This window comes from Nicotiana sylvestris, chromosome 11 (assembly GCF_000393655.2).
Source record: "Nicotiana sylvestris chromosome 11, ASM39365v2, whole genome shotgun sequence".
Taxonomy (NCBI): domain Eukaryota; kingdom Viridiplantae; phylum Streptophyta; class Magnoliopsida; order Solanales; family Solanaceae; genus Nicotiana; species Nicotiana sylvestris.
The window spans coordinates 54399822-54412812 of NC_091067.1; the positions used below are offsets into that span (position 1 = coordinate 54399822).

General features: G+C 37.9%; 1 protein-coding gene across 1 annotated transcript; it reads right to left on the reverse strand.

Moving 5' to 3' along the window:
- Window positions 1-8601: 8601 nt before the first annotated feature.
- On the reverse strand, window positions 8602-11973 carry LOC138881047 (uncharacterized). The gene is made up of 4 exons (XM_070161247.1): window positions 11809-11973; window positions 11316-11738; window positions 10778-11236; window positions 8602-8631 (listed from the first exon to the last, which is right to left on the reverse strand). The coding sequence occupies exons 1-4, from the start codon at window positions 11971-11973 to the stop codon at window positions 8602-8604; spliced, it is 1077 nt and encodes a 358-aa protein (XP_070017348.1).
- Between the last annotated feature and the right edge of the window lie 1018 nt (window positions 11974-12991).

Genomic DNA, 12991 nt, shown 5'->3' on the forward strand with positions numbered 1-12991 from the left:
AATTTTGGCAATACTTCTAGATTTATCATCTTCCGCAATGTTTTGAAGTTTACGTGACCTAAACGCGAATGCCATAAAGTGTTTGACTCAAGTAAGTAAGAAGAAACATTCACTTTATTGATAGGAACTGCTATTACATTTAGCTTAAAAAGGCCCTCATTTAGGTAACCTTTTCCTACATATACATCGTTCTTACTAAGTACAACACTATTAGAAACAAAAATACATTTGAATCCATTCTTGACAAGAAGTGAGGTGGACACAAGATTCTTGCGAATTTCTGGAACATGGAGGACTTGATTTAGAGTCACTATTTTTCCCAACGTCATCTTCAACGCAATCTTGCCAACTCCTTCAATTTTGGCCGTAGATGAATTTCCCATAAAGATTGTCTCGTTGGGTCCTGCGGGGGCATAAGAAGAAAATAACTCCTTGTTAGAACAAACATGGCGGGTGGCTTCAGAATCTATCCACCATTCTTTTGGATTTCCTACCAAATTGCATTCAGACAACATGACACATAAGTCCTCCATATCATCTTCAACCATGTTAGCTTGATTCTTTTTCTTCTTATCATTCTTGGGCGCACAACAATCCACGGCCTTATGCCCAGATCTTCCACAGTTGTGGCAATTACCCTTGAACTTTTTTTTGCTTGGGTAATTCTTTGGTCCGGAAGCCTTCTTCCTCTTATTATTTTGTGGCGCCTCCTCAACAACGTTTGCCCCCATTATTGTCGAGTTTCCACGTGACTTCTTTTCAGCATTTTTGTTGTCTTCTTCTATCCTCAAACGAACAATCAAGTCTTCTAGTGTCATCTCCTTCCGCTTGTGTTTAAGATAGTTCTTAAAATCCTTCCACAACGGAGGTAACTTTTCAATGAAAGCAACGACTTGAAAGGCCTCATTTATGACCATACCTTCAATAACAATCTCATAATTAGTAATAAGATAAATCTTATTAATAAAATTATTGACTCGGGTCATACCTTCAGCAAGGAGGTCATGCACAATGACTTGTAATTCTTGGACTTGGGTTATGACTGACCTAGTGTCAATCATCTTGAAATCCAAAAACCTTGCAGCCACGAACTTCTTAAGTCCGGCATCCTCAGTCTTGTACTTCTTCTCAAGTGCATTCCATAACACTTTTGAAGTTTCCATGACACTATAGACATTGTACAAGCCATCTTCCAAACAACTCAATATGTAGTTTTTGCACAAGAAATCAGAATGTTTCCATGCTTCAGTTACAACAAGTCGTTCATCATCCGGAGTATTCTCAGCCATGACCGGAGGATCCTCCTTGATGAAACGTTGCAAACTCAACATAGTAAGATAGAAGAGCATCTTCATTTGCCAGCGTTTGAAGTCAATACCGGAAAACTTTCTGGGTTTTTCTGCCGGTGCCATAGCATGAGCAGGAGTAGAACGGCTTGACGAGGCAGCAACACTCGTAACAGTAGCACCCGTTCCCGCAACACTTCCATTAGTTTGGTTTTCATTCGTCATATTTCTGTAAAGTTGAAAACAATACAGAACTTGTTAAATCAGTGAAGTTTTGATATCTTCAAACTGAATACCAAACCAAACATAGAACACGTAACAATGGTGAAGTTTTTATATACTTCAAATCCGTACGTTTATTATTCCGGTAAAGTTTTTATGTACTTTAAACCGGACAGAAACAATTATAGGAGTAGAAAGCAACAAGGCTTTAGTCTCCAACAAAGCATATAGAAAACAGTTTAATAATCAACACAGAAACATTAGTAAATTAAAATTCCTTAAGCTTGTGAGCGTAACTGTGTTAAAACAAAAAATCAGAAAACTGTTAGAAGAATAAAGAAATGTATAAAATAGTAAAGAATCAGAAATATTCTGAGTCCATAATTTTTCTTGTGCATCCTTAAGGAATTTTAACCCCCTCACACGTTGCCAAGGTAATGGATTAAATCCTCCTAGGATAAAACGGAATAAACCTTCCTGCAACAGTGACAATACAAACTGCAGGATACCAACGAATTCAAAGAACAGAGCAAAATCACACTTAGGAATTTGAGAGAGAGAGATTGCGAATTAGGATGCAGTATATTCAGAAAGAAAGAAGTTCTGGAGTGTTTTTCGTGTCAAGAAGATGCAGCCTTGCCTCAGAATTTATAGGCAAATATCAGAAAAGGTGTCTGGAAAGGTGCCTTTTCAGAAAATACGCGGCCTTCCGCGGTTCTACCGCGATCGGGGCAGAACCGCGGCTAGAGAGGCTCTGAATCTGACTGCCGCGATTCTACCGCGATCGCGGCAGAACCACAGCCAGTGAGACCCTCTGAACTTTCAACAGGGTTCTGGCGTAGTTTCAGCAGTGATTTGGCATTTAATTAATTATTAAATAATTAAATAAATTTTGTCCAAAAAATAATCTTATCGATCATTTGACAAATCCGAAGCCGAAGCCAAGCGAGCGACGACGACGGCGCGATGGTTCATTCTCTTCAACTCCTTTTAAGAGCTTTAAGAAGTGAATCTATATATAAGCACACAAATGTGATTGTCCCTCACCAATGAGGGACAAAGTGCAAGACAAAAGTTCACTTCTTCAAATTTTTATTTTTCCTCCATTTTATTTCCCTCCATTTCCAATTCACACTTTTTCTACTTTAAGCCCAATGGCTTAACGTCCAACAGTTTCACTATCGGCAAAAAGAAAATGGGAAATTGATGCGGACACTTATTTCTACTGCTTTGATTGTTTCAACAGCAAATAGACATATGACTATCAACATCATGGCATTATACAACTTCACTGAGATTTTAAACGACTTGAGCAGCTAATAAACATATAAAATAATATGATGAATACGACAATTTTGAAACTGGTAATGTATAGTAAAACTTTAAAATAATTAACATCATCTTGAAAGAGTGTTTTCTGGGGTCATTTATTCCTTCATGCTTCATCATCGGATTCCTCATAGCATGCTTAATAATTTCTCATGAATTTATTATGCATTATCCCTCGCAACTCCTAGGAACCATCTTTACTATATATTATTCTAAAATAATCTTTTTTAACCCTAGTATAAGCCTAATCCATAAATTATATTTACGTTTTTCTCCGATAACCTAATTTAATGCCTAGGAACCAAAACGAACATCATAGGCAATTTTTAAAAAAACTTGTATAAGCTAGATATTCTAGCTAGCTAGAGTTTCAACTTAACCCCTGCGTAACACGCAGAAAAGCATAAAATCTTAAAACCAGGATGTGTGGCTACTTTTAGCTGAAAAGCATTAAATCTTGAAACCAGGATGTTTAACTAGTTTTAGCAATCTGATTTAGCATAATTTCCATGTCATCCCCATTTTTTTTTTTTATTATTATTATTATTTGTTTTTTCAACATATTGGGCCTCATAATTTATATTAAGGAGACAATAAACATTACTTAAGTCTAGGTCGTCCATACATTTTGATAATGTTTTACTAATTTATTAAACCATGATATTAAGGTTCTCAGACCAGTTAATTAATAATCAAAATTAACAGTGATTGATTTTGGATTTTACCATGTTATGATGTTGAGATGGATTTGGATCAGCTACTTTGTGAAAGAGAAACCATTTTATACGATATTTGAGTAGCAGTTCAGTTATTACATTAAGAGGGAAAATCAGGAAGCTCTTTGAATCTTCTTATTTTTTTTTATGAATTTGTTAGAAAATCAGGATTGTTTCTGTATTGGGAAAAAACTGAGTCTGAATATTGAAGATGACGTGTCATGACATGTGGACTGGTCAAAAGGTTAAAATGCAATGAATAGCCAAGAGGCACGGGAGACAACAGATAGGGGGAAAAGAAAGCAACATAGGTGTGGACCGTTACTAAAATAGGTACGAGTCTCGTACCTATTCGAGTCGTTTAAAGATTAAAGATCAGAAGAAGTTGAAGATACGATCTGATGACGTAAAAGAATCCAAATACAACATTAAATGTCAAATACGTTAGAGAATCTGAATTAAATAGAAATGATTGTGTAACGTTTCTTTTAAATATCATTTATTGGTCATAATTGCCTCATTAAGACAGGCATTATATCTTCTCTTAGAATCAACTATAAAAGGGGAAAGACTCAACATCTGTAAGGATACGAAATACGATTGAGATCTTACTGAAATACAAAACTATTTACTGTTTTACCATCATTCACAAAAATATTTTATTTTCGTCTCCTGATTATCAGTAACCCGAATTTCTTTCTAGCTTTGACCAAAGACTCAGATTTTTGGTTAAACAAATTGGTTCCGTTACCGGGAATCTGATAATCTTTTCTTTTAAGCTACATCTTGTCCATTGTTATCACCATGTCAAACAACAACACCAACAATAACAATGAAAACATTTTGGGAAACCCTGAAAATCAAATCCATCAAAATCAAGGAGATTTACATAACATTGAAGTGGTTCCCTCCCCTCAAAATTCACCACGTCAATCTCGTGAAGGCACTCCTGAATCTCGTGCTGATCAACAAGAACAATCTGAACACTTTGAAGGTGGTACAAATGAAGTTTTACAAAAGCTAATTGATGCACAGGTCGGCAAAGCTCTTCAGGCTCTAGTTAGTCCATTGCCTGCTGCACTACCCACACCAACTCCTAATAATAATACATTGGAGAATCCCCGTTCTGGTCTTGTTAATTCTGGAAATGGAGGAACTACCAGTGAACCACAGGAAGGGGACCAGGTAATTCAAACAATTCCTATTTGTAAAATTTAGTACTAACCTTGCAGAAACAGATTAAGGAACAAAATGAACGTATTGAGCAAATCCCTGGAGTTCTGCCTGTAATAGAAGGAGTTGACATGGACAAATACTCACAACAACCTTGGAAGCCAAGTGCTGCTCCCTTCCAATTCCGAAAAAGTTCAAAATGCCTGACATCCCGAAATATGATGGTACTACAAACCCACGTGACTACGTGACTGCATTTACAACAGGCGTAAAAGGCAACGACTTGACCAAACAAGAAATTGAATCAGTACTGGTCAAGAAATTTGGAGAAACACTCACCAAGGGTTCTTTAAATTGTTTTACTGAGCTTGAAGATTCTTTTATTAAAGCACATTCGGGAGCACAAAAGGTTGAGAAAAGAATGGAAGATATTTTCAAAATCAAACAAGGAGATTCAGAGTTGCTCAGAAACTTTGTTGATAGATTCCAGCGTGAAAGAATGACTCTACCCCGTGTGCCTGACAACTGGGCTGCAATAGCTTTTGCAAGTAATTTAAATGACAAAAGTTCTGAAGCCACGAGAAGACTCAAAGAAAGCCTTCGAGAATTCCCTGCAACCACGTGGAATGATGTTTACAACAGGTATAGTACGAAGCTGCGAATTGAAGAAGATACCGTACCTAAGTTTCATCATGAAGAAAGGGGTGGTTCCAGAAGATCAGAAACCGAAAAAAGATCAGGTAAAAACAGGTACGATCCATATACGGGACATGTAGGAAAAGACCCACGGTCAAAACAAGATAGCCAGCAATATGATCAAAAATCGAGGAATAGGGACTCTGGTTCTTCATCGAAATTCAAAAATGATCGGAACAGACAAGAGTCACGAGATGATGACAGAAGTTTAAAGGCACGGTTCAATGGATATAACTTTAATGTCACTACCTCCGAGCTCGTGGCTATTTTGAGAAGTATGGAAGATAAGGTGTGGTGGCTAAAAGAGACACGGTCAAATCCAAATAGAGGCAATCCAGATCATTGGTGCGAATTCCACAATGATCACGGGCACAAAACTTCAGAATGTAGATTCTTGCAGAGTGAAGTGGACCATCTATTGAAGCAAGGGTACCTCACTGAGTTATTTAGTGAAAAAGGTAAACAGGCCTATATGAAAAATAGGCAAGAGCCACCAAAGCCTCCTTCACCCAAGAGAACAGTGAATGTGATAAGTGGGGGAGAAGATATTCACGGCATAACCTACACAGCCTCCAACAAGGTTTCTAAAGTAACAATTACACACGGGAAACGGGTACGGCAGGTTTTAGAAAATAAAAGTATTTCATTCGATGATGCAGATACCGAAGGAGTGATAACTCCACATAATGACGCACTGGTAATATCTTTACTTGTATATGATACTAATGTAAAATGAGTTTTGATTGATCCAGGGAGTTCCGTAAATATTATACTACTAAGGGTATTACGTGAAATGCAAGCTGAAGACAAAATGATACCCAAGGCACATACCTTGTCAGGCTTCGACAATTCAAGTGTGGTAACAAAAGGAGAGGTAATTCTAACAACCTTTGCTGCAGGTGTTGTTAAAGAAACTAAATTTCAGGTGGTAGATATGGAAATGGCTTACAATATGATCATGGGGAGACCGTGGATACATGATATGGATGCTATCCCATCAACTCTACATCAAGTTATTAAATTCCCATCACCATGGGGAATTTGCCAAATTCGTGGGGATCAGCAAACAGCTATAAGTATCAATGCTGTAACAGGTACGAGCACTGTAAATAAAGAAAAATAGCAATTACAGGAAACAGTTGAAGGATTCAAAGATCAAACCTCAGTTGAACAAGAAAAGACGGATTTAGACTCGAGACCTGATACAATTCAAGAACCTGAAGAGAATGAAAATAACAAAACAACAATTGAAGAACTCGAAGCTGTGATATTATTCGAACAGTGGCCTGAATGGAAGGTTTACATTGGAGCCAATTTAAGCTCAGATATGCGAGGTATGTTGATTAAATTTTTAAAAGCTAACTTGGACTGTTTTGCTTGGTCCCATACTGACATGACAGGGATACCACCGGATGTGACGACTCACAAATTAAACGAAGATCCATCCTTTACACCAATAAAGCAAAAGAAAAGAAAGCAAGGGGCTTTCAAAAACCAGGTGATTCAAGATGAGGTCCAAAAGCTATTAAAAATTGGGTCAATCCGCGAGGTAAAGTACCCTAATTGGTTAGCCAACACAATTGTTGTACCTAAGAAAAATGGTAAGTGGCGAGTCTGTGTAGATTATACAGATCTTAATAAAGCTTGTCCAAAAGATTCTTTTCTTTTACCACATATAGATCAGTTAATCGATGCAACTGCAGGACATGAACTTCTAAGTTTTTTAGATGCATATTCAGGGTACAACCAAATTAAAATGGACCCTAGTGATGAAGAAAAAACTTCTTTCATTACAGACAGAGAGACTTACTGTTATAAAGTAATGCCTTTTCGTCTCAAAAATGCTGGGGCAACCTATCAAAGGTTGGTTACCAAAATGTTCCAAGAATATTTAGGAAAAACAATGGAGGTATATATAGACGATATTCTCGTCAAAACCCAGCAGTCTCATGATCATATTTCTCATCTATCTGTTACATTTGAAATTTTGCAAAAATTTAATATGAAACTCAACCCAGAAAAATGTGCATTTGGAGTTGCATCAGGTAAGTTTTTGGGTTTTTTTGTTTATAACCGTGGTATTGAGGTAAATCCTTCTTAGATCAAAGCAATAGAATAAATCCATGATATCCTTACTAATTAAAAGGAAGTTCAAAGATTAACAGGAAGAATTTCAGCTTTGGGGAGATTTATTTCCAAATCCTCAAAAAAGTGTTTTAAGTTTTTCTCTGCACTCAAAAAGCAAGATCATTTTGAATGGAATGAAGATTGTCAACAAGCCCTTAGAAATTTGAAAGCTTATTTGTCAAAACCACTGTTATTGGCAAAACAAAAGGTGGGAGAAAAGCTTCTCATCTATCTGGCTGTATCTGAAGTTGCGGTAAGTGCTGTTTTAGTCCGTGAGGACCAAGGTAAACAATCTCCTATTTATTATGTAAGTAAGTCCTTATTAGATGCTGAGACACGATACCCACAGCTAGAAAAGTTAGCATTAGCTTTGATCATGGCATCTAGAAAATTAAGACCTTATTTTCAATGTCATCCCATTATTGTAGTTACTGCTTTTCCGCTTCGAAATATTTTGCATAAACATGAACTGTCAGGAAGATTAGCAAAATGGGCTATAGAACTAAGTGAATACGAAATCATTTATCAACCCAGGACCGCTATAAAATCTCAAGTACTAGCTGATTTCATGGTTGATTTTAGTTAGGGGATGCATTTAGAAGCAGAAAAAGAATTACAAGTTTTTAATGGTGCAAATCCGGAGACTTGGGTTTTATTCACTGATGGTTCATCTAATATAAAAGGAGCAGGCCTGGGTATAATTCTCATACCACCTACGGGTGAAATTATTAGGCAAGCTATAAAATGTCATTCTATAACTAACGATGAAGCAGAGTACGAAGCTGTAATTGTAGGTTTGGAATTGGCAAAAGAACTCAGCATAACACAAATTATAATCAAGAGTGATTCTCAACTCGTGGTCAATCAAATGTTGTGGACTTATACAGCCAGGGAAACTCGAATGCAAGAATATCTCGAAAAGGTACGGGAACTAATTAAGCAATTCCAAACTTGGAAGGTAATGCAGATCCCAAGAGATGAGAATGTAGAGGCAGATGCTTTAGCTAATCTCGCATATGCAGCTGACGTAGCAAACGACGCAAATGCTTCAGTCATACATTTATTTCATTCCGTTCTCGAACCTGATAAGAATGAGGTAAATTTTAATCATCTAACATAGGATTGGCGAAATGAAATTATTGCTTTTTTACAGCGCGGAACCGTGCCTATTGACAAAGGGACGACTCACGCGATTTGCAAAAAAGTCGCTCGATATTGTTTGTATCAAGGAAATATATATCGAAAGATGTTTGGTAGACCAGTAACACGGTGTCTCGGACCCTCTAAAATAGAATATGTGATGAGGCAAGTGCACGAAGGACATTGTGGAAATCACACAGGGGGAAAGTCGCTGGTAAGAACATTGATTCAAGCAGGATATTATTGGCATAAGATGGAAGACGAGGCAAACAGTTTCGTGTCCAAATGTGATAAATGTCAAAGATACGGCAATAATATGCACAGACCAGCTGAGTTACTATACCCTGTTATAGCCTCATGGCCCTTTATGAAATGGGGAATGGATATCGTAGGTCCACTTACAAAAGCAAAAGGTCAGGTAAAGTTTCTACTTGTACTCACAGATTATTTCAGTAAATGGGTAGAAGCAGGAGCATTTAAACAGGTACGAGAGAAGGAAGTTAAATACTTCATATGGCGAAATATAATATGCCGTTTTGGAGCACCAAAGGAGATCGTGTGTGACAATGGACCACAATTCATAGGAGCTCAAATCACAGAATTTCTTCAAAGTTGGCAGATTAAAAGGATAACGTCTACGCCATACCATCCAGTGGGTAATGGACAAGCGGAATCCACTAACAAAGTCATTATCAACAACTTGAAGAAGAGGTTACAGGATTCAAAAGGTAATTGGCCTGAGGTATTACCTGGAGTATTATGGTCTTATCGTACAACGACAAAAACAAGCACTGGAGAAACACAATTTTCAATGGTTTATGGTGTGGAAGCCTTAATTCTAGTTGAAATAGGTGAACCAAGCACACGGTACGTTCGGGCAACGGAGGAATCTAATGATGAAGAGATGCGGGTCAACCTTGATTTGCTTGAAGGAAGAAGAGAAGCTGCATTGATAAGAATGGCAGCACAAAAGCAAGTAATTGAACGATATTACAATAGGAAAGCACGCCTCAGATTTTTCAAAATTGGGGACTTCGTGCTTAAAAAGGTGTTCCAATCTGCAAAGGCTGCTAATTCAGGAAAGCTAAGTCCAACGTGGGAAGGACCATACCGAGTTTGTGACATTCCAGGAAAAGGAGCATACGAGTTGGAGCCAATGGACGGCAAAGTTTTACCCTCACATTGGAATGTCGTCCATTTAAAGAGATATTACTTCTGAGAAAGTACCCACGGTCAGGTATCGCCATGTTAAAAATTTTCTTTTGAATTATTAAAGTTTTACTAACGATTTTAGATGTTAGGAAAAAACCCTAACTCGTGCCAAATGATGAGTCACGACCTGCAAGGCAAAATGGAGTATTCTAAAATTCCCAGCCCAGGATTACAATTAATCTGATGGAAATACACACGAGTTAGGCAGTCTTCATCTATAATCGCACCTCCGAGTCCCGTTTATTTTTCTGTTTCAGGAAAATGACCAAATTGAAAGAAATAAACAAGTGCTCGAGGCTTCATACTTCACCGCTCAAACACTTGGGGGACTACATATTATACACAGATATGTGTAGAAAAACTTATACGAATATCGAACAAAAGTCGGCCACAAAGAGGCAAGTGTTGAGAAAAAGTTACGAAGTCTTCAGCATTCATCATCGTGTTCAACAAACACAAGACATTCATCATAATGTTTTTCCCATTAGAACAACAGAGTCATCTCTCAAACTCATAAACAAAGTCACCTCTCAAACTCTTCATATAAAGATAGGGTCATGACTATGTACTAAAACAGGTTATGAAGAAAAACCTTGTTTATTTTATATTATGTAAAAATCTGTTACAAGAAAAACAGTTACGAGGAAGTTATAGATGTATTTTAATACATGTAATAGTCAAAAAACTTGTTAAAGTTCATGAATAAAAACTTGTCAAAGTTGTTTCATACAAAACATGTGTATTCCTATTTCTTTCATCGTATTATAACACCATTGTGAAGTTGAGACGTCTTCTTCATTAAGTGTCGATAAAATAAAAGGGCCCTCTTTTAAAAACTAAGGGATAAAACCATCATCCAATTGAAGGGGTTAGAACATCAGAAGTTGCAATATTAATTTCACTTTCAGCCACAGGCACGGTGGCAACTTCTGAAGAAGCAGCAACAGGAACGGTTTCGGCTGAGCTTGAAATGTTAGGATCAACGAGGGAAGCAAGAGTCATGGAAGCTTCAACTTCCACAGACTGAGTCATAGAAGTTTCACCCTCTGAAGCTGGAATTGCAACATTTTCAACTTCAACTGCCATAGCAACGACTTCTTCATTTAAAGGTTCTTCGGCCACGGGAGCTTCAATTGACGGAGAGGGAAAGTCAAGTGGTTGTTGGGTTCTCTCAATGGTCTCTGAAACTTTGGCCAACTCTGAGTTTAAATCAAAGTTTTCTTGACTGGCCTCTATTAAAGCATCACGATGAGAGTTTAGGAAAGCCCAACTCACCTCTATGTTAAAGTTTTCCTCAAGAAGTTCATACTCCCTTTCCCACATAGCAAGATCATTCTTTAACACTTGATTTTTAGCTAAAGAGGATTCAAAAGAATGCTTCAAGGGAGGCATGAGAACTCTCTAAGGTACTTACCTTATCAGAAGAGATTTTTAAATCAGCTTGAGCTTGAGTCAAGCTTTGCACTAACTCCCCTGCATACTCTTCTTTCTTGGCCAAGAGTACCTTAAGTTCTCTGATCTCTTCACTACAATTTGATAGTTGTTCTGAAAATGAACACTCAAGGCGCTCCTTATCTTTTTCAAATTGGCTTGAAGAAGCCTTAGCAACTGCTAGCTCAGAAGTCAGACCTCGCTTTTGTTGCTCCAGGAGATTTCTACTCTCTAGCAATTCTTCTATAGTTCCCTGAGCATTCTCAAACTGCTCTTTCCAATTGGCTGCTTCTAGCTGTCCTCCCCTGGCTATTTCCTCAGCCTCGTGGATAGACTTTTCAGACTCACGGGCTTTCTTTTCCAGAAGGGAAATTCTTCCCATCAATTCTGTACCAATGAGGTTAGCCTGCAGTGACAATTTATAGAAATAAGAATTTTTTTTAAAAAAAACTTGTTAGTAAGTAAAGGAAGAATACCTTCAAAGTAGAATGAACAATGTCATTCATCAAAGTTAAGCAGCTATGGCTGTCCATCTTCTTCTTCTCAATATCTCCAATCAAAGGCCTAAGCCAGTCATCTGCTTCACCAGACTTCCTTAAAAGGCTGTTGTTAGCAGGAACTTCAAGCGTAACGCTCCTCATAGCCAAGCTTCTGCTACTAGAACCCTCCTCTACATATTAAACAGAGGAAGGAGGAGCTATAGAAGGAAGAGTGGTAGAAGAAGTGAAAATAACAGGAGTCATAGGACTTGAAGCAGGTAAGGGAGCAGAAGTAGGTAAAGAAGCAGGAAAAGAAGGAATGGGAACCGAGGAAGAAAGAGGAACTTCATCTAAAACTGGACCTAGTTCTCCACTTTCAAAACCACCAACGAAGAGACGATGAATAGATTTGTTGGTGTCCCTCGGAGTGGTTTCATCTTCAGAGGGAATGTGAACAGGTTTAGTAAGAGAGGCACAGACAGGGGTAACTTCAACTTCATTCTCGGAAACTATGCGTCTCCTGGCTCTTGGTCTAACTATCAAAGAGGTGTCTTCGTCTTCATCGTCCTCAGAATCTTCTTCTACAGCTTTCCTCTTTGACAGCCTAGCTTGAGTTCTCTCCACAGAAAGAGAAGTACCAGAAGAGGCTCGAAGGGCAGTAGCCATTTCGGTTGTCATTCCTCGAATAGCAAATCCTGACAAAAAGAAGGATTTAAAAAAAAAGTTAGAAAAAGAAATAAAGGACTTGTCATACGGAAAATGATAAAGAGATGCATACCGTGAGTTTTCACTTTCCAACCATGTAAATTGGAAATGGATTTCCACGTTCTCGCCTCCATAGGCACGGCTCTCATGATTAAATCTACCCAACCACGGAAATTAGGAACGGGTTCCACATCTCCCATGGTTGCTATAGAAGAGCAAAAAAGGATGAAATTAGAAAAGAAGTTGAAATTCTTAAGAGGTAAGAACGGTAAGTAAAAAAACTTACGTGCAAAGTTCCACTTCTCAGGGAAGGGGATATTTGTTTCACCCACCAAATCAACTGTGCGTACCGCAACATAACGAGTGTACCACCCGCGGTCCTTGTCATCTTCAGGGCTTACTAAGACCCTTTTACTTCTTGCAGTTAGAGTAAAAACTCCATTGCGAAATAACTTGGGGTAGTAAAGATGAATAA